This window comes from Chanos chanos, chromosome 4 (genome assembly GCF_902362185.1).
Source record: "Chanos chanos chromosome 4, fChaCha1.1, whole genome shotgun sequence".
NCBI lineage: Eukaryota > Metazoa > Chordata > Actinopteri > Gonorynchiformes > Chanidae > Chanos > Chanos chanos.
Window position 1 is genome coordinate 44,341,792 of NC_044498.1, and position 26,561 is coordinate 44,368,352.

A 26,561-nucleotide genomic window follows, 5' to 3' on the forward strand; every position below is an offset into this window, starting at 1 on the left:
GGTTTGAAGCCTGACCCCTGTATATAAAAATATTTTTTGACATTGATCACACATTGGTCCCTATGTCAAGCACCACTAGGATTATGGCAGCATGTCAAAGGGCTTGCATTGACACATAGGTAGTTTAGTTCCAGTATGTTTGAGGCAGTAAAAATGCTTCCCTTCATTCACATCACATACAAACAAAAGTGAAACTGTGTATGGAATAATGTCTTTCCACTTTCTTTTTACCATTAATTTTGTGACTCATGAGGAACAGTCTGTGTAAATGAATCATGCTCTTTCTCTGAAATGCTAAAACAGAAGCTATTACACTACAATCCTAAAATGCACTTAAGTTTTAAAATGTTGAATACATATTGCTTCTTGTAGTGCTCTTTCTGCCATCATGATCATGGAGATAGCTTATAAATGGATGAATCCATTTCACATCACCAAAACACTTCAGCTGGACAGTATAAAGTGCACTTTGACTTCGGGAATGTTTTCTTGTCCAGTGCTTTAGCGCAATTTTAAAATCTCAAATCTCAGTACCCTGTGTCCTCCATTTACCATGTTCTTTTCCCTTCACTTAAAAACACATTTTAACAAATGGAGTGTAGTCTTTTAAAAAAGCTGGATGCTTGACTTTCATAAGCTGTTAGCAGCACATTCTACCTTTCATGTCAAACCGCCAAGTGAACATTCAGCTATCCAATTAATCAAGAGTATAACAGACAAGGAAAGGAACCGTTTAAACACTTGGATATGGAGTCCCTCAATGAATACATATTTGACTGAGGAAATTCAAAATTCAGTTAAAATAATTATGAGTCCTTGTGACTCTGTTGTAACACTATAACAAAATCAGAGTTTGTATGATAAAGTGACTCACAGGCTGGTTCCTAAAAATAAATACTTCAGGTTTTTAGAAAGTAAATACACTGAAAATACAATGACAACGAAAAGTTATAGTGCGGCTCAAACAACAACAATGTGAATATTAAGCGTTCTACTTTCTTCAGTTCAATTACATCCGTACATCTTTACAAATACAATCCAACAGAAAAATACTGCCAGTCAAATACCTTAGACTGTGAGAGAGGGAAAGACAAATTTGCAAAATATTGTCACTCATCTCTATTTTATAATTACACTGAAGTTGCTTGAGCATACCCTTAATTTCTCATTATTTCCTTTAAATATAGTCAAGGTTTTACCAAATATTTCTTGTCTGGTGCAATTTGGACGAGGGCTTCGCGTGAGGTGCACTTATCAGTTGGGGCTAAAGAGTGAATGTTGGCCAGGAACGGACTGAGTCCTATTTGTCCTCAAAACGGGAGTTGAGGAGCTTGAGGGAGCGGACTCGCTGGTGTGTTTGTACGGTGGGAGCGTCAGGAGCGGGTGAAGTGGTACGGCACCCCAGTGAGCGGCGGGGGGCTGAGGTCACGGACGATCTTGTTGAGACTAGAGATTTTCTCCTCCAGCAGGTAGTTCTTTTTCTCAGCCACCTTTTGTCGCTGCTCTGTCAACTCAAGGGCTTTGAGCAACTGAGCGTTCTCCACATACAGATCCTTTATCATCACATCTGCCTTGCTATTCTTAAGCAGCTATGGCACAGAAACAGAGGGAGAGAGAGAGAGAGAAAGAGAGAGAATTTTTAAAATATACTTAAAACAGCTGTAGCTGAACACCTAATGGTACCACAAACACAGTACAACAGTATAGATTAAACTGATAATAAATACCATATATTGCCGGGGAATGTGCTTTTAGATTCAGTATGTTGTGGATAAGTCTAATTTATCCGGTATACTCAGCTTTTAGCATTCCAAGACAAATATAAACCAACGTTAAATGTTTATTCACCAACCTTTCCATTTATCAACAAAATAATATGTCTGGGTATGGAATTGACAAATGAAAAACAAACCAAAGCAACACATGCAAATCTGTCAGAAGTTAAAGTAAATCTAATTACTAATCCACTGTGTTTTTTTGTGTGTGTGTGCATGTGTACCTGTTCTTTCAGCTGGGACACTTTCTCCTGAAGTAGCATCTTGACATTACGTAGCATAAGCTCCACCTCCCTCATTCTCTCCTCCATCTTAAGCATCACCATCTCTCGTTCATCCTGAGAGACAGAAACAGAAGAACAGAGGTACATTTATAGGAAGATCTACTTAAAGTATTGCACCTACTACATGCCTTTAATACCAATTTGTCCAGCACATGTTTGGACAATTCCCGAGCTATTTGAATTTAATCCGGAAGGTATAAATAATATAGGCAACGACACTACAAAAATACTTATGGATGTATTGTATGGAGGGAAAAACAAAACTGTCAGTAATTGGAGTACTGTGGTGCACATCTTATTCACAAATAAGAGTAAATTCAGTCAATACCACATGTGGTTATATGTCTACTCCTAAAAATAAGGTCAAATGACTTATGGAGTGCGCATGATAAAGCTCATAAACACAGAGAGAGTTAAGTTTAATTGCATTCTTTATTTGGACCCAAAAATATTCTGAACTAGATGAGAAGACACACAACAGCATACATACACATATAAAAAAAATATATATAACTCAAATAAATAAAATAAATAAAAACAGACTATTAAAAATCAATCACATGATCTACATATGAATAAATAAATTAAAAACTTAAATACATTCACGCATGACAAGAGCTTAAACACAAAAATAGAGTGTGACAGAAATAAGTAGAGCTTATATCAGACCTAAATGGCTGGTCAGGTAGCCATTAAATAAAACTACAGGCTATGCCAACGAGTAATGTACAGCAATGTAGTTGCAATGAAACCATTTTTTCCCCTCAAAGAGATGACAAACTGGGAGTGTTACATTCATTGTTATCCCAGCATACAATATCAAGACTGGAATACGAGTGAGAAAATCTAAAACACATTTAACTTAACACATACAGAGAACATTGTGAACCTGCGATGAAGTGGTTGTGGATGGTAAATTCAGAAAGAACACAGAGAACAGCCAAATTGACGAGTAAAAACACTAATCACACAAAATGCTTTCCATTGCACAACAAAACTGAACCAACATGCTTAATAAACCAAGAATGGTTTGAATCAGTGCATTTAAAGTATTGCTCCGAGCAGTGGCCACATTTCAACAAAATATAACTAACAATTCACATTTTTGACTGCAGAACTGATATTTAACATACAGTGCAAAAAACACAATTTGCCAACAGTGACTTAGAGGAGTTAAGTCCAACTGTTTCAGCGATTAGAAACAGTGTTTTGTTTTAAAAGCCTAAACAGATGTTTTGAAATATGTGGCCTTTTACTGCTTGCTGTGCTAAGCCATGACAATGCGAACTCTTAAGGCCATCGGTTCATGTTTGCACACGCCAAGTCTTCCCCTTAGGAGAAAACGTCAATGTGAACTGTTTAACACCAAAGTGTAATCTCAGTATAGTAATGTGGGAAAATACAGACATACTTTTCACTTCATCTCTCTTGAATCCTATGAGATTTGTCTGCAAATTACAGTTTAGAGTCAATCACAGTTCACATTCAGTACTCTGCCACCTAGTGGCTGCAGTGCATCATTACAATGAGCATTCTTCAGACTTTACAATGGGCAGAAATACGCATTTGCCTGCACAGATACGATTGTGAGCATAAACAGTGGCTAGAGATTAACTCAGCTCTACATGTCAAAGAGAACCGAGTGGGTTTTGCCGACTGAAGCACAAAAATATAAAAGTCTGAAGTCAGAGGGTGATGAGCTCACAGTCCGCCGCTCCTCCGATGGCTTTCCAAGTGATGTGCCTGTTGCTGCGTCATCGGCGCCTAGAGAGAGAATGTAGGTACTCTTCACCATCACACAACCCCACTGAATCATCACATACACAGGCCTGTTAGGTCAGCGCCTCCTTACTTTCATCTGCCAAAACCTAGTCCCACTGCATTAAGCTATACACCAGGAACTATAACAATTTTACACCATCATTAATGAAAAGCTACACACGAGTGCATCAGCACCTACACACGTAACTCTGAATCGCTGGAACAAACACAGGTATTCACCAGGTTTAAGGACCACTGAATCAATATTCATATCCATATCCATCCATGACGGGTCGACCAAAAGAGACAACTCAGCTCGCCAGAACTGCAACAACAGAATCTTGACTACATCTACCTATCTAGGAATATCTACATAAAACTCTGTCATAAACAAGAATTGTTTCATCAACACAATTCACCAATTCATGCCGTAGCCACTGAATTGTTGCATATTGTCATCTCTACATCTTTCAGGTCCACTGAGTCAGGAGAAACACTAAACTATACAGCACACATATACAACTGAATCAGGACAGTCACTGAGCTATACATTACATATACATTGCGGCAATACCTACAGTCATTTGCTCTAACAAACAAACTTGGTGACAGAGAACCCGTTTAGGGGGTCCTTAGAGATGACAAATCGTGACCTCCAGAGCCTCACGCTACAGAACAAGATGTGGGAATTGTAGCACTTAAGGAGCGCTTAAGGAAAAAGACAAACAAAGGCTGTGTCCCAAATCATATTGGCTACTCCTCCATTACCCTGTACAGAGACTGAAGAGGCCAGTTTCCTGTTTCCTCTTCGTTCACATTTCTACTCAGAGCTATGTAAACAGAACTAAAGACAGTAAATCTGTGGTCTGGGACGGACTTAAAATAGAAAAAGAGACGGAAAATAGCAAATCGCAAGTTTTCCCTCGAGAAAATGAATGAAAAAGGAAAAAAAAAAAAAGAAGAGAGAAATGCAAACAAAAGACAAAATCAAGAGTGAAGATGGATAAGGATGTAAATAAATAAATAAAGAGGAGAAATTCAAATTATATATATATATATATATACACCCACAGTGCAGTAGAACAGGTGAGGATGGTGAGGATGATGAGGAGCTTGAGAGCATGTGCTTCCATTCCCAGATCATAAGGGATCCAGATCCCCATAACATTAACAGAGAACACACAGAGAGCCTGCCACACCGCACACACTGTTTGTAGTATAGACAAAAGACCCATGACTACTGTCATTCTATTTACAGTGTATTCTACTCGACACGACCAAGACACACAGGCATGTGGAATGTGGAACTTATGAACTAAACTCATACGAAGACAATACATCACAACTTTAGGTTGAATGAGGTCACAATAAGTTTGCTTTGTAGCCTGTGTGCTTTGTTTATAACACTGCGGATCAATATCCACCTCAAAATCAGTGACACGTGTCGAGAAGTGACTTGAGTTTATAAATTGTTTTCAAATTCTTTAAAGAGAAGTGGATAATGAAATACACAAACAAGAAAAATGTGATCTTCTCCTCCTGAAAGCACATAGTCCAGTCAGTTACCCCCATGCTGACCCGTGAAAGTCAGAACCCAACACCATTGGACACCAGCGTACATGTTATGTCTAGGGTGAAAAGTGAAAGCGAAACTGGAAATGTGTATACTCTCAGTAACCCCACTACATCTTGCCGTAGATCACCCTTAACATAAGCTCTTGAGCAGGTTTCAAATCCCACCCCAGGGGACACACTGGATAGAGACCCCAGCCCACCATAACCTACATAATAATACCACCTTTTCTGTAATTCAGCTATCTGCGAATAGTTAAACGAGAAACATTAGCACAGGTGTACATTGATCATGTAGTGTCCAGTGGGTCCCCAGTCCTGGATTTGATGAACACTATTCTAAAGTGAGCCTGTTCTCTTACCTGCATGTTAAAGTCTGGCCTGAGTTCATCACCACGGTGCTGCCCCCTTTGATCCCCTGGTAAACGGACCGGAGATTGAGGCAGCATCCCACCCAGCTGCACAGCCTGAAAGACATAAGAGCACAGAGAACAGGAGATGTAAGTGCTGTGACATAACAGTTTTCCATCTCTCCTCAGGAAAAGATGCTTACTTCCTGCATTTGGCAATCTGAAGGTTTGTGTGTACTTTAAGAAACCTTGGAGACACAGTTGTTGTTGTTGGTTTGTGTTTGTGTGTGTCTGTGTGTGTGTGCACATGCATTAGAGCTCTCTAACCTCTATGAGTTGGGCCTCAAGTCGTGCCTGTTTGACCTTTAGCGTCTCGTTCTCCCGGCGAAGACATTCAATCTCCCTCTGAGCCTCGCTGCTGTCACACATCTAAACAGGAAAAAACACACACACACACACACACACGATCAAAAATTCATCTGAAGTAAACAAATGCAAATGAGGAGTACAGTTGCACACTCAGACACCACACTACATCAGCACATGTTAATACACCCATCAAACAAACACCCCGTAATCGTCACGAGAACTTGAGGAAGCCGGTTTTCGTATGAAGCGACGTGAACGGTACCTTGCTCTTGGTGGAGAGCAGCTCTTTTTTCACGGTGTCCAGCTCTCGTTTCAGCACAGCCTTCTCTTGCTCTGCGGCCTTCACGAGGCAGGCTTGACCCTGCTGCTTCTGCTGCTGCTTCAGAGACAGCACAGTCAACTCCAGCTGCTGAACCTGAAACCACACATAGTCAGTCTTATACACACACACACACAAACTGTCATATTGTTGTTACTCTGGGCATAGAGTAACAATAATAGAGTAATAGAGTAATTCTTCACAAGACAACTGTAAGAGGTGTTGGAAGTACCTCTTGGGATTTCAGTAAAATACCAATACAAATGTTTAAAAAAAATAAAACATTTACACTTAAAGTAGTCATATTTATCCCTCTGGATTTTAAGATGTGTACACAGTCAAGGAGAGAGATAAACAGACCTTGTCCCTCGCGTGCTGAAGGTCGACCTGCGTGTTGTTAATCTCTCTCTGAAGCCTCTCGTTCTCCCTGAGTAAGTGCTGCTCTTTGTCCAGCAGCTGAGATAGCTTGTCTATAAACTGCTTCTTCTGCTGTTTCTGATAGCTGCTTGAGTGCAAGGCCATCTCCAGCACCTGATTCTGAAGGGCATCAAAAACAATGAATAGGACTGAGACAAACCTCATTTAGGAGTAGGCTACTGCAGTGACTGAACTGGAAAGCATTATTCTAAAGGAAATAAATCACTGTACCGGAAGACAAAGCTTTGTAAGATATTATTACGGCTGGACTCTCTTTGGCCTCCTATATATAGTTTCAAGGTTATTTAAGGATGTCGCCTATTCACAGGGGAAAATAGATGCAGGCAAAAATGTTGGCTATGGGCATGTGGTAAGAGCCAGAAAACTTATAATGCAAACCTTATCATTTGCATCCTGCATTTGTTTGTGCAGCGACATCACTTCCTGCTTGAGGACTTCCTTCTCCTGTTGCGTGACACGCAGGTCGGATTTGAGGCGAGCATTCTGGACGGTGATGGACTGTAGTGTGCTCTCTAGTGCCTGTACCTGAGGATGACACAAAGGGATATGCTAAATAACAAATTATTGTTCGAAACACACAAAAAGCTTTTCCCATAACTCTGCCACACTTTAAGTAAGTCAGATGTGTCAACTTAAGACTGGGACAAAATCCTACAAGAAGAAAAAGGGGGTTCACTGTCATAAATTATGTCTAGAAAACTAATCTAAGTAAACCAAACAGCACACTCAACGTATAAAGAGACAAATTTCTTCAGTTTTTTCTTAGTTTCGTTCTCCCACAGACATGAAGATCTGTAAGGGTACGTAGTAAGTGTCGCGTTGCTGACCTTCTCCTGAGCTCTGGAGAGCTGTGCGTGAAGGCCTTGGTTGTGTTTCTCTATCACCTGCTTCTCATGCATGAGCTGGGCCAGTTGACACTCCACAGCGCCTAGTTTAGCAATCTAGAGAAGACAAACACGCGTAGGTTGAAGAGCATAACATAAAACCTTATGCCATTTTAGGTCAGGGTCTAAGAATCTGGTAAAAATATGGGCTTGTAACCTTTTCAACGCAGCGGTTCAACTCCTCTCTTAACATGTCCTTCTCCATTTTAAGTTTGTCTGTTCTGGATACGGCAGTGGTGAAATCCTCCCCATTGGACAGCTACAGCCATGTGTTTATATATATATATATATATATATATATATATATATATATATATATATATATATATATATATATATGTATATTGTTCATGTTTAATTGTGAGGAATGGAAAAACAGAAAGACTTGGTAAGACAAACAACGACCCATTTCACCGATTTACTGTTCCTGTCGCACAATTATTCCCTTACATAACATTATTCCCACAATTATTCCCAGTATTCCAGGATCCTGGTCTTACCTGGTCCCTAAAGGCAGAGAGCTGATGAAGGAGATGTGCCTTCTCCTGCTCAAGCTGAGCTACTCCCTCCTGGGCTTTGTTTAACTCTGCCTCTAGTGCAGCAACACAAGCCACCATCTACCAACACATAACTTCCATTAGTAACTCAACATATGCATCCATGGTTGGCAATGGTCCATTTCAATATGAAAATTTACTACCAGGTATAAAACAGCACCATGATTACTGTGATTCTAAACCCTTAAAGAGCTTCTTAATCATTGTTTTACGCATTTTTACGCTTGTTCATAAATACATCAACACTTTCTGTTTGATCTGTGATTACATGTAAATAGGTCATTAACTTCCTTATTCAAGAGTTTACCTCATCCCTCTCATCTGCTGAGCTGTCGTCATGGTGGTGCAACCCTCGTCTTCTGTCTGTCTGTTGGATAACCTCCCCTAACTGTAGGCTCAGCCCTTCCATGATAGCTGCATTCTCCACATTCTGCTGTGACAGGATAATGTTCTCATCTGCCAGCTGTTGCCCATGATGATGCACTTCAGAAATCTGACAGTTGGAGAACAAACAGTAAAGCAAATATTGTCTTTGGAAAAGATGCAGATAATATTTGTGTATAAATTCCATTTCCTTGGTGCAATGTATAATTCATGTGGTCTTGGACATTCGAGGACATTCCTCTTAATCCAGGGAATCCAAACATGTCCATAATATCCTTTAATTTAAAAGACGGTAATCAGTAACTAAGCAACAAGTCAGTTTGTAAACTGAACTTTGTCAGGTAATACCAGCAACAGCATGAAATAAAAATTAACAGCCCTACCTGTCGCTTAAGGCCCTCTGCCTTCTTTTGATTACCAGTTTTCTCCTTCCTGAACTGCTCTAGTTTCTGGCTGTGGGAACCAAAGTAGAGCAGTACATTATGATGATATGAAAACCAAAATGAGAAAAAAACCACTCCTGTGAGGGAGAAAAATTCCTTACAGCATTTCTTCCTGGGTTTCCCGGAGCTCCCCTTCTTTCAGTGCAGAAATCTTCTTTCTCAGAATGACATTTTCCTCAGTCAGACGACCAGCCTCACTCCTAAAATTGAAATGTAAAAGTCACATTCCAGTGTCTATTCTTTTAAAGGCATTTCAGGTTTTCTGGATAGCAGAGCTGTGAAACAAGTGCAAACTTAGACTGTTATTGAGAATTTTTGATTCTCCTACACTGACATAAAAATGTTGCTTAAAAGGTATGAAACTCTGACAAATTAAATTCAAAATGTGCACAGAATATTCACTGCACTGGGATGAAGCAAGTGAACACACACAAAACTCTAGCAGTGTACAGGATTTCTAAGCATCAGTAGGGTGGGCAACCTAATCCACTACCACAAACATAACTGTGGAGGTTTCAGGTTCAGCAAGCACCAGTAAAGGAGAGAGGCTGCATTCATGACTTCAGACCTATTTTCTGTTGCTAAAACAGGCTGTGATGGGAGGCCAAGGAGCACAGCAGGAGAAGGTTTAAATCAGCTGGGAGTTGGTGAGAGGGAGGAAGGACTTGTCTACTCCTGTTAAACTGACACACAAGTGCCACTTTACGTTACCTATGAGCCTGCATCCTTTCATGGATTCTCAACGATTTCACCTGCAGATCAGCGAGCGCCCTACGTAGCTTAGCATTTTGCCTCTCGAATTCCGTGCAGCATTCCTCCAGGTCTGACACAGCCTGTATTTTAGCCTCAAGTTGGGAATTCAGATCTAGGAAGGTGTCCTCTGAGGAAGATTCTGATGACTCAACCTCTTGCTGCGGGGACAGAGACATCTCGTCTTGCTTCTTAAGCGCTCGCACAGTCTTACTCAGTTTGGAGCTTTCAACGCGCATCCTGGCTATCTCATCCAGCAGTGCACTTTGTTGGCTGTGGACATCTTGCATGATGTACATTTTGCTTTCCAGGACTTGGACTCTCTTCTCCAGCTTTCCGTTCTGCTCCCCCAACCTAAAATTCTCCGAGACGCAGTCGTCATACCTCACCTTAAGGTCAGCAAACCTCAGAGCCTGTATCTCCAGATCTTTGGCATTTTCAGCTACTGCTAGGAGCTTGGCCTTGAGGTCAGTGTTCTCCTCCAAGGCATGCTGGCTGATGATGATCTTCTGTCTGTTAACTTCTAAAAGGGCCTCAAGTTCATCAGTTTTTTGTTGAAGCTGACAAATGTGCTGGCGAAGGGTGACTGTGTGATCTGTGGCTGTATTGTACTGCTTTGATAACTCGGGTAACAGACCAGTTTGGTCCTGGACCTGAAGTACTCTCTCCTGCAGTTCCAGTATCTCTCTGATACAGGCATCTCTCTCCTGGAAAACCTCCTCATCACTCCCAAGCACAGAGGACACATGAGAACCTCTCTCTTGAAATCCAGTGTTAGGGGGTCTACTCTCAGCTTTGTCTGTTTTATAATCTTGCACATCCTCTTGATGGCAAGAGGATTCACCCTCATCGCTAATGATGGCCACTGCACCATCAGCAGATTCTGAATTCTTAGACTCTTCCTTGGTTGCATGTCTGATATTAGCACTATCCTCTGTGCTATTGTGAACCTCTGTATTAACAGTCCCTAAACTTTTGTCTACAGTGACATTCCTGATTTCAGACAAGTTGTTGAGTCTGCTGACAGGTTCTGTACAGCCAGTCACTGTACCGTTGAACTCAACTATGCTACAATCTCTATTGTCATCCTCTCCTGCATTGCTACTTTTAGCATTTTTATCCTCTGTATTGTGATAGACTTCAACACTGTTGCCCTCTGCAACATAATTTTCCTTCCTGTTGTCTCTGTCTGCATTATCAATGAGAACTGAGCAGGATGAAGTGAAAATATTATCAGTTACCTCAGCGCTGTCAGTAAGCTCTACATGTACCATTTCTACATCACACTCAACTTTACTATTATAGATTGTATTTCCATTAGAAATCACTCCATTTGTGTCATCAGGGATTTCTTGCCTATTGGCTTCCTCTAAACTGATCATTTTCACAATGGTGTCAAACACTGCATTGTGCCAAAGCTCCTCCTCATCCATTTCTGCACTCACATTTATATCTACCAAACTTGCACTGGACACGTCTGACCTGTTGTCTTCCTCAGTGATAACATTTGGGTTAATGCAGAGTTCATTTTTCCCATCTTTTGTAGAACTATGCTGTTTGGATCCCTTATCAAGTTCTCCATCTAGCATTTCTTCATCATTATCAGTCTTAGCACTGTTTGCATTGTCAACTGTTGCACTGACACCAAGTCTCATTTTACTGAAATCTGCAGATTTAACAAGGTTTTCAATGTCCTTGTGACTTGTGCCACCTAAGATGTCAACATCTATGTCATCCGTATCTTCATGGCCTGGAATAACCACATTGTCTTGAAACGCACTATGAATGGCCTCTGATGTATAATCGATTACTGTATTATCAACACCTGGTGCACCATTTTCAATCAATGCACTGCTGATCTCCAGCTCTCTTTTGTTCTCTGTTGAGTTGCTTTCAACTTCTGCAAAGACTGTATCTTCTGTACCTTCATTAGATTGAACACAGAAAACGTTGGTATCGCCCATGACATCATTTTCTGGAACGCTGATGTTGAGCCCCCCTACACTGCCAGTTTCTTCATCTTCAGTTTGCTCAGTATTTCTGTCTGACTTCGGCAATTCAGTTTCAAGGAAAGCTTTATCAAAGTCATAACATACTTCTTCAGCCTTTGCTGATGGTGGCTCTTTGGTTGAAACACCAAAATTCTCGGACTCCCGAACCACTTCATCCCCATATAGATCAACCACAAAAGTGATATTTGAAAGATCATCAATACCTCTGTTCAGTTCTGCTGGGAGAGATTCAAATTTTACAGTCTCTTCATCAGTTACCTCATTCTTAGCCAAATTCCTAGTCAGTTCAGTGAGCTCCGCCTCCATTCTCTGAACCCTGATAATCAGCTGGCTCCGCTCTGCCAACAGCTCTGCTCGCTCCTCTTCTCTCATCTTATAAAGGGAGAGGCTCTCCTTCAGCTCCGTCAGGTTGCCAAGCAGCTCCCGCCGTTCGCAGTCAAAATCCTCCGCAGCTTGTCTCAAGAGTTGCTCGACCTCTTTAACCTTCTCTGTCAGCTCTTCTCGGTCTGCAAGAAGCTCTTCTCTCTCTATCAAGTGCTTCTCAGTCACCTCCAGGGTCTCGCTATGTTGGGCTTCCAGATTAAATATGCAACTCTGTAGTTTTGCTCTCTCCTCAGCAAAGTCCTCCGCTGTCTGCCGCAGGAGTTGCTCAAGCTGTGTGACCCTCCTTTCGGATTGGGCCAGAAGCTCGTCTTTGGCATCCAGGTTTTCTTGCAGCCTGTTGTGAAGTTCGTTCAGCTGTCGGCTGAGCTCAATCTCTCTGATCTGAGCTGAACTGATATAGTTCTCGAGCTCATTTTGGAGCTCTTGATTTTTGGTTCTGAGTGCTTCCATTTCCTCTTTGTGGCCCAGCTCCAGCTGCTTACGCTCGCTGGCCAGCTCCTGGTACATGGATTCCTTGTCCAGTCGCACTGCCTCCTGGAGCAACTTCCTCTGCTCCTCAGCCTCTTGAATTACAGCCTCCATTTCTGCTTCCCACTTGGCCCTGTCCTCAGAGTGGCGCTCTGAGAGTGCCTGCAGCTCAGTCTGATAGTGTTGCTCCAAGTTGGACACATCAGTCTGGAAGCGCTTGGACACCGCTTCCTGATCACCTGAGAACCGAGCCTCAACCTCTTTGATTCTTTGGGAGAAGTGACTCTCCAGTTCTACCCTGTACATGGTTGATCAACAAACGTTATGAAATGTTGACTCTGATAAACATACTTACCTACACCATTGTAATGCGATAACTGGGAACTTTTGAGAACAATTAAATACCAAGTAATTTTTAAGCTAGACTGTTAGCACATTTTTCATATCATTATTTGGATCACATCAGACATAATAAAATTCTTTCTGCATATTCATTAAAACAGATCAATTGTTAAGGTTTCATAAACAGTCTACTTTATAAATTGTGCTGTCCTTATCTTCTTTCCCTTTCTGGTATTTTTTGACTCTATAATCTTACCTCTCCTCTGCAATGTCCCCACGTAATTTCTCCAGAAGACTGCTGAGCCTCTCCCTCTCCTCACTGTGCTTGGCACTGAGCTCCTGAATGGCCTCCCGGTGAGACTCTTCCAGTCTGGTCTTTTCCTCGTCTAGGACCTCCTGCAACCCTCTCTTCATCTCCTCTTTCTCCTTGTCAAGTCTCTCTCTCTCTTCCTCCAGCCTGGCCGAGAGTGTTCTCTCATGCTGTTCTTCTAGCTTGCTCTTCTCCTTCTCACAAATCTCCATGAACCTCCTTTCCATCTCCTCCTCGAGCACTTTCATCTTCTCCCTCTCCATGGCCAGACTGTTCTGGAGGTCTGCCTCATGCTTCTCCTGTAACTCAGTCTTCTCTTGCTCCCATTGTTCAGTCAGCCTCATCTCTCTCTCTTGCTGTTCCTTCTGAAGTCTGAGGAGTTCCTCCTCTAGCACTGCCTGCAGTGTTTCGGTATTCTTCTCCTCTGACTGGGCTCTCTCCTTCTCCCACTCTTCTGTAAGCCCTCTCTCCAGTTCTGACTGTTCCTCTTCAGCTCTGCATTTTTCTTCCTCAAGCCTGACCCTGAGCTCCTCTTCATGGCCCTTTTGAAGCTGTTGCCGCTCCCTCTCCCACTCCTCTATGAGCGTTTTCTGTGCATCTTCTCTTTCTTGTATCATCCTCTGTCTCTCCTCCTCTAACTTTGCATGCAGAACCTCCTGGTGATGAAGTTCCATTTGTCTGAGTTGCTCTGCTCGATGTTGGTCCAGTTCTTCTCGCTCCTGTACAAAGCTCTTCTCTGCTTCAGACAGTTGCTCCTCCAAGACTCTCAACTGCTCCTCTAGCTCCTCAGTACGACTCTTTGACTCCTGTCGAAGCAGATTAATCTCCTCCTCATGGCGTTTCTGGAGCTCTGAAAGTTCCTCGGCTTGGCTCCTGTCCAGCTTATCTTGTTCTTGCTCCACTTGTGTGAGCTGAGTCTGGAAATTATGAGCTTGTTCAAGGGCAGCTGTCACCTCCTCTCTAAGCATCTGCATCTCCTTCTGGTGCTGCTGAGAGAGCTGACTCCTCTGTTCTTCACTGGCAGTTCTCTGCTCCTCCAGTCTGTGGTGGTACTCACTGACCTGCAGTGACAAGAAAATTTCTCGGTGGTCTGGACAGCACATAACTTAAGTGCAGTGACAAGCACAGACTATTTGACAGTTATGTGTAATCTCAGTAAATATTTGCTTGCTTAGAACTTTCCTGAATGGGCAGGTCAGTAATACTATCCTTTCAGATTTCAAAAGTGTTTCACGGAACATCTTACCTTGTTGGTCAGCTCAGTCCGAACACTTTCCAACTCTCTTAAGTGCTGTTCCTTCAGTTGCTCTAACATCATCTCTGCCTCCAAACTCATGTTGAAGGGTTGGCCTTCTTCAAATCCCAGACCTGAGACAATATACAAATACAGTGAGATGACAGAGAAGAACTAGATGCTCTGTCAGACAACAAGGTGTCTTATCAAAGACTTTCCCTGGAGGAATTACCTTGGTCAGATTCCATGCCAGGACTCTTGCTTTCCAGCTCGTCAGACAAAGAGGGGACAAGAGTTGTCTGAGGGGTTTTGCCCAAGATGTGGTATTCTTCCAGCTGGGCCTGCAGCTCATCTATACGGTCCTGAAGCTCCTGATACACATGGTTAAAAACAAAAGTCAGTACTTGGCTAAAGAAAGAATGAGAGAAAAGAGAGAAAGAGGTGGAAAAAGATTCTGACCCTGCACTGTTCTTCATAGTGGCTGCGTAGCTGTCTGAGTCGGTCCTCCTGTAGGAAGAACTCTGCACTGCCAGGATCCAAGTCCCCAAACTAGAGAGGCATGATAAGAAGAAAAACACTCATGATTTAGAGACACAAGGTCAAAATCATTTAAATGTCTTCCATTACATTTTTTTTTTCCATTCTGTCTGAAGTTTGAAATACATCTGGTTAAATAAAAGTGGAGCAGTGTAATTATACTATATTGCTAAATACCTTTTCCCTGAGGATACTGTCCAAGTTCTTCTGAAGTTTGATGACCTGGTTTTCTGCTTCCACTAATCTCTCTGTGCTTTCCAGCAGCTCTGACTCTAATCGCCCGTTTTCCTAATGGAGAAATTGAAGTGAAAAACCATACACTCAAAATTAAGACTTTGAAATAAGGGCAGAGTTGGTGTTATGTTCAGCTTACTTTAAAAGTTATAATGGGAGCCACTTATGCTCTATTATCTCTCTGTATATGGATGCTGTTAACTTACTTTGATGGTTAGGGTGAGATGCTCTCTGAGGAAGGTCTCATCATCTCTGACTTTATTCATCTCTGCCTCCAGCTCCTCCCTTTGTTGATTGGCCTGCTGTTGGATCAGGTCAATCTCTTTGGTCAACTCAGCCCTTACTACTGCCAGCCTCTCCTTATGGTCCTGTTCTAGCTTCCTATAGGTACACACACAGACAGACAAGACATGTGGAAAAAAAGTCTGAGAGGTTCACAAACCAGACACAAGCCTTACTCAAGTGAAAAACATAGGAGGAAAGACATATTAACTGACACATTTCAGTTCTCAAATATTTCAAAGACTGAAGGCTGAAAATGCAAAAAGGCTTTAATAAATTTCTGAAAGTAGTGGTGGTCAATGCAAAGAGGGGTAAGTCACTACAGCCAGGTGAAAATATTACAGAGGTTCAAACAGATTGGAGTAATGGAAGGTCAAAGTTCACCTGAGGTTAATGTCATTCATGCGTTCAATGGCAGAGTGATGGTCATCCACTTCAGAGGCCAGCTGGGATTTGAGCTTTTCAGTCTTCTCCAGATCTGACCGAATCTTCTCTTTCTCCCTAAGCTCCAAGTCCACACGCTCCCTAATGGACAAACAGAGGATAAAAGTATAAAAATAGAGGCAAAGAAGGGAAAAGGGACATTGTAAAACTCACAGATGTAAATAAATGCTTTACATGACTTTTACACAAAGGCAAAAAAAAATTGATTATGTTTTTGCCATTCCATTGCTTCAGTAGATTACATCTTATCTTTGGGACAGTTTACCAGCCTTAAACGGTTTAGATAGGATGACAAACGCACAGCAGATGTCTGATCTCTGCCTTGAAGCTAGCGAGCGCTGCCTGGTGAATTCCATTCTTTGTGATGAGCAGTTCATTCTCCAGGGCGGCTGTCAGCTCACTCAAATTCACCTTTCCATCAAGACTGAAATCCAAGGCCTGTACGTTCACACAAAAACAAAGTGAATCCATCTAATAATAGAATCACCATTAAATAAAGCAGGCTGATCATAGGGTTGGACACCTGACCCGTACCTTCAGGATTTCAGGGCTATTCTCAATGCCCTCCTCCATCCAGGCATCGAGCACGTACTCCACTGGGGTATAGCCTGTCCCATCGTCCAGCGAGGAGAACAGACGCATACCAATCGTACCAGTCATTGCAGATGGCGTGGCTATCCGACGACCCGTCTCATCAAATGGCTGAGTGCCCGAAGAGAAGAGAAGCAAAGCGAAGAGAAGAGAAGCAAAGCGAAGAGAAGAGAGGAGAAGAGTGTGACTGTGAAGTAAAATCATCTGAATTGTGCCTCTTTGGCTGTTGCGGCTGCTATATTATCAGACCGGAGCCGTTACCTGCATTGAGTGGTGTCTTTTTAGCTGGCGGTAGGGTGTGGAGGCAGAGGGTGTGGGTGGTTTGCTTTGGGTCAAGACATAAGACACAAACTCCTGAACACTCATAACTCCATCTCCATCCAGAGCCTGAAATGCATCCTCGGTCACCTGACGAGGAAAAAAAAACCAAACAAACAAAAAACAAAAAACAAAATCACACAGTGAGAAACCATCTGTGGTGAATAATAGTCACCAGGACAACAGGTGGTGGACAACAGATTCCAAGCATTATTCTGTTCTCTCTAGCATCCTTTCTTAGTATTGTTCTCTTTTTCTTACTCATGCTTCATCCATGCCTCCCCCGCCACTCCCCGAATGGTCTCTCCCTGGCAATCAGTTTGCCTTACAAATTGCCCACCTCTATGCCCAGTTGCTGGCATAGTGCCAGTAGCTCTTGGTCTGTAGCTTGGCCATTCCAAGGTATTGCCAGCTCCCGGCAGGCATCCTGCAGCCTCTCCTCCAGTCGGGCACAGTGGGGTACCACAGAACCCCGTGGAGTGCCAGGTTCATCGGGGTTCCACAGGTGCAGCTGACCTAATGAGAGAGGGATTACCATCAACCCACCAATGCATTGAATATAAAAGTGAAATGCACATTCAGACTGCATACAAAGTTACCAAACAGAGCACAGAGTATTGGCAAACAATTAATTCATTATTCAGCTCTAATGTTTTCCAATCTGGGATAATACATAACTCATTTTGAAAGTGCAACCATGCACAAATGGAAACCGTAACAATGCACTTACCCTCAGCTTCATATTCCTCAGGACAGCTCACGTCAGCGTTCCAGCGCTAATACGGAGGGGGGGAGGTACAGACAGTAAGAGAGTGAGAGAAAGAGAAGAAGGAGAGAAAAGAGGAGAAAGAAAATTACATAATAGATCATCTACCCTAGAAAAATCATGCATCAGCTCTGAGTCATTGTGTTAAGCACGGTGCACACAAGCACCTTAAGCACACAATGACTAAACATCTAAAATAGACAGCAGAACCTGGACTGAAGTAGAATGCTGTTATTCACTGGCACATAGTGGATAATAGTTAGTAAATTACTAATAGGAGCCACATTACTTGAAGCTGAACATACTGTTTTAATGCGTGATTCCTGAAACAACTCTTCTGCCCACCAGGAGAGGAAAATGAAGGAAAAAGAACCAAGATGAATTCAAAAAACAACATAACGGTGATACCATTAGACCGGTAGAAGTCATGGATCAGATCGTAAAAGCTTATGACCTTCAAATGCATAGATAAAACTCACATATAGCCACTTGAACAACCATATACATTATACTAAACTACACACTAGAATAAACATTATGAGCCAACGTTTACATCCAGTTATTGTGAATAAAAATGTATTTGAACTGAGGGCTTTTCTTCTCTTTTCCAACCTTTTCTCTTCTACCAGAGGAGAGAAAAGAGAGCAGTGAAAATACACTAACAGAAATACAATGGAAAATTCACTTAATCCATTGTACTTTTCAGACACAGATACTGTTTACAATTGCCACATGTGGGTAGACAACATTCCAACGAATGGCAGCTTTCCATTTTAACATTGGTCTTAGTCTGGTTCACAGGGGGAGGGGTGTGTGAGAGACCTATTGTGATCTAGCCTTGTGTGATCTCCCATTGTTTCACAGCAAGACTCTGGGGGTATTGGGGGTGGGCACAGATGGGGCTAAACTTTGCCTAGGCTCCAACATTGAGTGTATAGGCATTTGAGTTAGGGAGAGTTGTATAGGGTGTTTGGGTGGGTGGAGTTTGCGCATTGTTCCTGTGTCAAACCTGTCTGCCCTCTGTCCACCCTTAAACACATGCCCATAGATGGCTCTTATCCCCTCTTGCACATCTGCTGGTTCTAGTCCAGAGCATTGTTCACTGAAACACACATTCTAATACAAGAAGCCACGCTTCACATGCGTATGCTTGCTTTGCTTTGCACCTGGAGAGTGACCTCAGTCATTTAAATAGACCCCCTCTATTCACACACATACACATGCACTCACATATGCACACACACGTGTACACATAACCCCATGCATATTTAAACAGTAAACAACTATTAACAAGTGATGCAAGAACAGCGGGGAATGCCTCTCTCAAGAAAAAAAAATGTGACTGTTCAAAAAATCAAACAAATAACAACAACAAAATTAAAACTAAACTCTTCTACTACAAGCAGAAGTTTGCCTATCGCTGGCAACATCAAGAGAGAATTACCCAAGATGCAAGGCAAGAGAAGTGTCTTTATCACTTAAATTCAAGGTAACAACATTTAAGCCTCTGTGTAACACAATTGTAAATCATATCACAGCTGTACTCACACTATAATACTTCATGCAAGTTACAAAAAAATGAAGCTTAATCTTAACAGCAGGCATGATCAATCATTCAATCCACTCAATAATCAACAGTCTCTGCAAAAAAGAGTCTGTTTAGTACATGCTATCTGTGTGAATGAGTGTGTATATATGTAGGCTATATATGAATGGACCCATGTGAGTGCTTGAGCTGCTAATCTGCAGTGTAACTTTCCACTGGCCACAATGAACAGGATTATCCCAGTGCATGAGAGCAGAGGATCAGATTGTGTGAAAAGTAATTATTTCAGATGCTATAGGGACTTTATTAACAGAGAGATGAACATCAAAACTAGAAATCCTTTCTGCAGGATCAGCAGACACAAGATTAACCACTGTGAGAGGATGACAAAATCTGTTAAAAGTATCCAATCCATGTTCACTTTAGAAGACAGGAAGTGTTGTGGTCTCCATGGTACACGAATATGTACAAATCCAATGGAGATGCACAAACAGAACACACAAAAAAAACAAAACCCAAAAAACCTAGCAACACACACACACACACACACACACAAGCTAAAACAGCCTGAGTGCCAGTCAAACACATCATGACGAGCAGATGACGGGTAAACGCTGCCGTCTCCTTGACAACCATCACCGCTTTACATGAGGGTGCCCACATCAAGGGCAAAGTCCTTTTCTTCCCACAACTCTCCAGAGCTCCCCACCTGACAGCGCTACACTAGACAAACCACCTCTGCTCACTGGCTTTTTAGTGTAGGCATTAGTGCACCATCCCCAAACTGGCCCCAGTTTAGAATGGAGCAAACAAAGACAAAGACAGATGACAAATCCTGTCTTATACATACACACACACACACACACACACACACACACACTGATATGTATTTGATACAAACACACACACACACACACACACACACACACACACACCTCATCTGCAAACATCATTCCTCATTACTGTAAGCAGTGTCCTGTTGGGATTTTATGCAAGGCCTACAGTAAGAAGCAGCATTAGTGTGGAGCTCTCTGAAGTGACGGTGTCTTGTTTAAGGATGTGACTCTCATTCCTGTAAGCTGATTAGCTAAGAATAACGTCTGGATCAAGCAATGGAGTGCAGGAGGAGCACAGAGCAAGGAGAGAGGCATGATAGGGAAACCAATGATGCGTTCACAACACAGAAACACTTTAGCACTTCCCCGAAACATGTGGGGGAATGAGAGATGACCGGAATGTGTCCGTTAGTCTATGGGGTCACTCTGTAGAACTGGGTAGTTTTCAGAGAGCAGAGAGGTACAAATACAGACCTCATCATTACGCACGCAGATATTACGTAAAGAGGGAAGAGGATGCTACTTGTGATTCTGCACCCACAACTGTCAGCCCCTTGGTCAATGGATATAAGTGAAATGATCAGTATCTATACTATACTGGCACTATAAACACAACAGCCGAGCACAGGAACCCTTCAAAGGGAAGACTTACATTGCTTATTTAAGTCTCTAGATAAAGTGTCCTTGTACATGCAAAGGTAATGAAAGGCACTTCCTGTTTTGGCTAAGAGTCACTTTCAGTATTTGACTGAGGAGATGGTTGTCGTGTTATAAGAATTTTCAAGGTAACATTAAAAATTTCCTCTTTTCACCGAGAATATTTTGGACATTCCATGAATCCATCAGATGCCAGCATTAAGGACAAATGTCTGTATATAGAATCTCACAGTATCTCATATCTCTCCATTTCAGTTGTTTTAAGTTACTCAAATGGAAGACATGAGGCGTATTCATTAAAAGAAAACAATCTGAAAATAACCAGAATGAATCAGTGGGTTAACAACAGAAGTGAAAAGTCTCAGCCATAGACTCACTAATATAACTATCAATGAACATTTTGATGGATTAAACCCCGGGTGGATCCCATCATTTATATAGTGATAATAGCTGTCCTAGCCCATGCACCTGAATGGAAAGATGGGTGTGTGTGTGTGTCTGTGTGTGTGTATATATATATATACATGTATGAATGTTACCTCACGCTTTCTGGGCACAGTTCCATCATCACTGCCCTCCTGAGGGCCGTTCTCCTCTCCCTCTGGCCCTGTAGGCACCGCTGTGAAGTCTGAGAGGGTCTCGGTGAACTCTGGAGTGGAGCGCCGACCGTACCGTTTGCTGCCCCTCACAAACTTGGGAAGCACTTCTGGAGAGTCTGTGCGTGGTTGGAAGGGCACAGAACGAAGAGAGAGGAGAGAAAATGAAATTTGGCATGATTTTGGACTGATGCCTTTCTTAACAGTAACACAGAACAGAGTTGACATATAGTGCTGATGCAAGCTAAGGTCCGGTTCATGGAATTTTTGTCATTCCCCTACACAGACTCAGGTGATGAGGATTTGAGTCATATTTATGAAAGAGCACTATCCAATCATCTCTGATTACAACCCTTAAATGGACTGTAATCCACTATTACTGAGTCTTTACCTCGACTTGTTCCCAGTCATCACAAACGTCCTCTCGTAACCACTCCTTTCACCTCGCTCTGAAGTAACTGTTTCATTAGCTCATCTCTAAATGTAAGCCAACATTATTGGCTGTGCCAACTGTTTCTCACTAAGGCTGACCAATAGGTGCTGGCTCCTGCACGGGCCAAATGCATAAATCTGTCTCATCCTCTGAGGACCAAACTGAGAGAAGAAGCACCTGAACTGAAGCACCCTTAGTTACATCACCTTTTCCACGGGCTGAGCTCAGCATCCTTAAATACATTTTACATAACATATCGAACTCAAGAACTAAAATCCTCTCAGTAACAAAATAAATGTGAATGGTATGCTGTTGAGCAGCTTTATGGAACAGCTTGGTCACAAATGAGCGAGCTCTGTTGAATAAATTCAGACTAGATTTTCAGCTCCTGACTCTAGTTCACTGCACATCTGCTCGCTTTGCTCAGACTGATTACAGAATCACTTTTATTTATTTAAACAATTTATTTCAGCTATGCTAGTATTCTCTGAATGCTCATGTGATTGTAACCTACTTCATAATATGCAACTGGCACTTACGGTCCAAGATACATTTCAGAAAGACCTAAATAAGTTACTGCTAGACTGTCCTGTCTCTTCGGCACCTCATCTGAGGGTTTGGCATTGCTGGTCTAGAAGGCTATTAGCACCGGGCCTTAGCCAAGGCTATTGGCACTAATGTGACTGTGTGTGTGTGTGTGTGTGTGTGTGTTTGAAGGCTGACACAGCATTCTCAGAGCAACGTCGCTAATCCAGACTGTCCAGTCATGCTCTCTGCTCAGAATAACAAAGCACACATAAGAAGACTAATGGCCAGAGAGATGACTGAGCATAACTGAGCCCAAATGAAACACCGTACAACGTTCTTCACACTCAAGTTCAACGCTTAGGATCCAATATTCACACATTTGTGTGTTTTCTAACAATTGTCTAATAACTTAAAACATCTATAAAACTGTGTCACTAGATTTTTCTCGTCTTCTCATGCAGGCCTGGACTTGTTCTTGTTGCTTACCCTGATAAGACCATGACTAAGAAGGCATCTGTATTTCACTGCTACCATGGAGAAACAATATAACCATGCACTCCTACTCAATCTTGTTAATAAATCATTTCTAATGGGCTTTTATACTATACATCAAAGATCAACAACTACTGAACTGAGACATGGTATGCCTCCTCCCTAAAGCGCTGGAAGGTCTGGGGTGGGATCAGTTAGAAGGGCTATACTGATGAAATGTTACAACTATAAGCATAGCTTCAAGCCCTTTTAACTAGCTGATCATGGTTGTCATGTTATGAATGGGAAATAAGATTTAAGTGATTATATTTATGACAAAGTGGAGAGAAAAGTTGATGAACTGATGTTACCTGGTGGGACAGAGGTCTCCTCTCCAACCGGAGGTTCCTCACTAGCGTTGGACAAGACCAGAATGAGTGCATTCTTAAACTGGTCAAAGTCAACCTGCAAAACAAAGTATGACAAACACCACTCTCAGCGACAAAAAAAAGACACCACAAATAGAGTACTCATAATAAGATTCTCTATTTCTAAAGGAAGGACATCAAAATGGTTATGTCAAAACTCAAAACAGGAATACTGAATGTTTGGTCGCATTGCAAGAGTGTGAAATTATTGCTCTGCGTACAATATACAAAGATGATATCTTGCTGCATCTAGAGCTTGACGTTTCTCTCGTACAAAAACTTTAGCAACGCAATTAAAAAAAAAAAAAAGAAAACCTGAAATGACCTCTAGGTTGTGGGTTTCATATGAAGTTACAGCTGGGTTGCCAAGGAGCCCCCTCTTTCTGGCAGCTCAGTGGGGGTCAATAATTGGTTCTGATATCTGTGAACAAAATTTGATGGGAGGTGTGGCCCTGAGTGACACGAGTGGGTAGGGGAGGGGTCACGGCAGTAATGAAGCAACAGCTGCTATCCCTTTGCCATCTCCATGGATATGGAGATTTCCTTTGTGCGCTTTTCCTGACACTGGGGTGATGGGGGGTGTGTGTGTTGACGGCTGGTAGGCGAGCGCGTATGTGTGTACACGTGTGTGTGTGTGTGTGTGTGTGTGTGTGTGTGTGTGTGTGTGTGTGTGTGTGTGTCTGTGTGTATTCGGTTCGTCTCTCTTTGTCCACAACCAAGGGCTGTTCCTTTTGTGGGGTAGGACAGAGAATCGCTCCACAAGTGTTTTCACCTCAATCCCCCACGTGCTCAGCAAATCTCAGACTCCAATTATCAGTCTCACTCACACACGCGCGCACACACAGTTCAATGCCACTAAGAGCAAGGGGGAGGGGATTTCCCCTTGTGACAAGTCATGAAAGAAATCACAGAGCAACAGTTTATATGGACTTGGAATCAGAAGATGCTAACTCCTTGGACTTCTGCTAGTAAAAAAAAACAAAACAAAAAAAAAACACACACACACACAACATGACTGAATTGTCAGAAAAATACCAAAATTAAAAGGAACTGATGGCATTGTTTTCTAACGCAAACCCTGACTCAGAATTCTCCCTGCCTTGCAGAGGAAGGAGGTATTCATTAAAAACGACAAAAGAGGTATTATGCTGATGGGCCTGGTAGCCGTGACAACAGACACCTGTGCTGGGGACTAAGAGGACAGAGATTTGAAGGTTGCAGACACAAAGGCTATGGAGAAGAGAGAGCCAAATCACAGCAAATACACAACCCCCACAAAAGACAACACGCTTTCACTAACAAAAAAAAAAAAAAGAGAAAAAAAAGTGCAATAGATACCAAACCTCCAATGGGAAATACTAAGATATTTCTCCAAATTTCACAAACTGATGGTGACCTAACTGTTCATAATCTTTTGCCCTCTGAATGATCTACTATAAAGACCCTTTGCACACCGGATGGTCATTTACCCCTAGTACATGGCTCCATGGGGTACACTTACACGCCCAGTGAGTTGGTCCTGGTTCTGTAGCAGGGTACTGAGCAATGCTGGAGCAACTTCTTCCAAGTGCAGAGCCTGACACAGGTCAGCAAGCTCCTCCGGACAAAGGGAACCCACGCCGCTCGAGTCGAAACTGTGGAAGACTTCCTTCAGACGCTCCTCATACTGATCCTGCTGTCCCTCATCCATCCCATAGCACAACAGAGTGCCCTATACAGTGAAACACACACACACACACACACACACACACACACCATAGCATTAAAATGCCAGCACGCAACAAGTCACAAGTTTAATTAGATAGCAAAAGCTGTTGATAAGCACTGATATGCATTTTAAATCGAAAATAAATCAATCACAGTTACAGTGCTACCAGTCAACCGACAAAAACACGTCCTTTTACAGGAGCTAAACACCCTGCCCACCAACACTGACCTGTCGCCACAGCACTGACAAAAAGACTTTTCACTTTTGAATTTTTTTTTTTTATGTTTCCAAAAAGGTGATCGTCATATCCAACAACGCCTCTATGTACCTTCGTCACACCAGAGCACATTTTCAGTTTAAGACACAGAGGGCGAATAACTCACAGAGAGGATGGAGTTGGTCAGTTCAGGTCCTAAGTAGAACTTCATCAGTAGTAGTGAAGAGATACAAAGAAGAGAGCTGTAGTTAAAGCACCAAACACACTTGGTGATCTACCACATTCTCAATCATGCAAGTGTTATTTCTCACTCAGGGAGCAGGATTGGGCATAATCCAATTAGCCTAGAGAGTGACTGGGCCATCAGATTGAGAGATCAGGCTTCGGTAACACGGTGACTTCAGTTCCTGTGTTTTGAGGCTCTTTCATAATGACGGCGGAGATACTGTGAGTGTTGGCAGCAGGACAGGTTCTACAGTGAACCTGACAGAACCCCCAAAGTATCAGAGCTAGAGAGCTTCTAATCAGTTCTGAAAATTCTTATTTGAATAGGATAATTGGTCTTGAAAAAGGTTTACCAAACAAAACGGAAAGACCGTGTGACTCATGTAAAAAACTAAAAGAGAGATCTCTCAACTAGACTCTGTCTTAAAATGGGCAGTGCTGCAGAGTTGCCAAACAGCAACGCTACAATTAATACAGTCTGATGGTGCAGTTGATGGTTCAAAAATCAGCCATTTCAATGTTTGTCCGTCCAAATAATAATGTAAAGAAAGAACTGGGGGAAAACATAAAATGGCACTGGACCAACTGGAGCAAGAAGACCGCCGGCCCACTAATTAAAATGGGACCTGTGTGAACAGTCAATGACAGGGTCAATTAGAGGGACATTGTTTGTGGCTGATTAGGCAAGCAAAGCGAGTGCTCTAATCAGGGGGTCTTCACAGAACTGATCCAGCCAAGTCAAATAGACAGCGTTCACTAAATTGGTGAAGACACATTTAACCATTCTGACCCTACGACCGCATAATCAAAACTCAATTAGCTAATGGGAAATGTGCTCTGAAAACCGTCCATAACTGTAAACAGTGTTTTAAGCCGTTTTTACCAAACCCTCTCTAAGACTAATGCATGAGTAAAATGCAAAGCACAGAAATTGCGAATGTTCAAGCACCCCAAGTTACAGCTAGTGTATCAGTACTATTAAGAACATCCACCACAGGTTTGGAATATATAACTTTACGGGAAAATGCGACCATATAATACTAACATAATTTCAAGTCAGTGTTGTCCAATTCTCTTTTCTGTCTAATACTGTGGATGGAGTGAGAGA

The 26,561-nt window shown here is 42.2% G+C and overlaps 1 protein-coding gene across 1 annotated transcript; it reads right to left on the minus strand.

Annotated features, from left to right (window-relative positions):
* Window positions 1-1,373: 1,373 nt before the first annotated feature.
* On the minus strand, window positions 1,374-24,993 carry nin (ninein (GSK3B interacting protein)). The gene is made up of 28 exons (XM_030772359.1): window positions 24,805-24,993; window positions 23,247-23,340; window positions 21,387-21,562; window positions 17,773-17,818; window positions 17,383-17,558; window positions 16,986-17,132; window positions 16,668-16,835; window positions 16,435-16,571; window positions 16,074-16,214; window positions 15,614-15,788; window positions 15,351-15,461; window positions 15,096-15,185; window positions 14,869-15,007; window positions 14,637-14,770; window positions 13,349-14,463; window positions 9,848-13,048; window positions 9,238-9,336; window positions 9,077-9,146; window positions 8,617-8,802; window positions 7,910-8,011; window positions 7,696-7,809; window positions 7,247-7,393; window positions 6,791-6,967; window positions 6,374-6,526; window positions 6,070-6,171; window positions 5,755-5,859; window positions 2,000-2,113; window positions 1,374-1,589 (listed from the first exon to the last, which is right to left on the minus strand). The coding sequence occupies exons 1-28, from the start codon at window positions 24,991-24,993 to the stop codon at window positions 1,374-1,376; spliced, it is 7,824 nt and encodes a 2,607-aa protein (XP_030628219.1).
* Window positions 24,994-26,561: the final 1,568 nt, after the last annotated feature.

Excerpts from the sequence above, each read along its gene's own strand:
- nin (XM_030772359.1), bottom strand. The coding sequence starts at position 24,993 with ATGGATGAGGGACAGCAGGATCAGTATGAGGAGCGTCTGAAGGAAGTC. Across the intron at positions 2,114-5,754 it reads GGCCAGACTTTAACATGCAG|GATGAACGAGAGATGGTGAT; the intron begins GTAAGAGAACAG and ends TCTGTCTCTCAG. Across the intron at positions 1,590-1,999 it reads TGTCCCAGCTGAAAGAACAG|CTGCTTAAGAATAGCAAGGC; the intron begins GTACACATGCAC and ends TCTGTGCCATAG.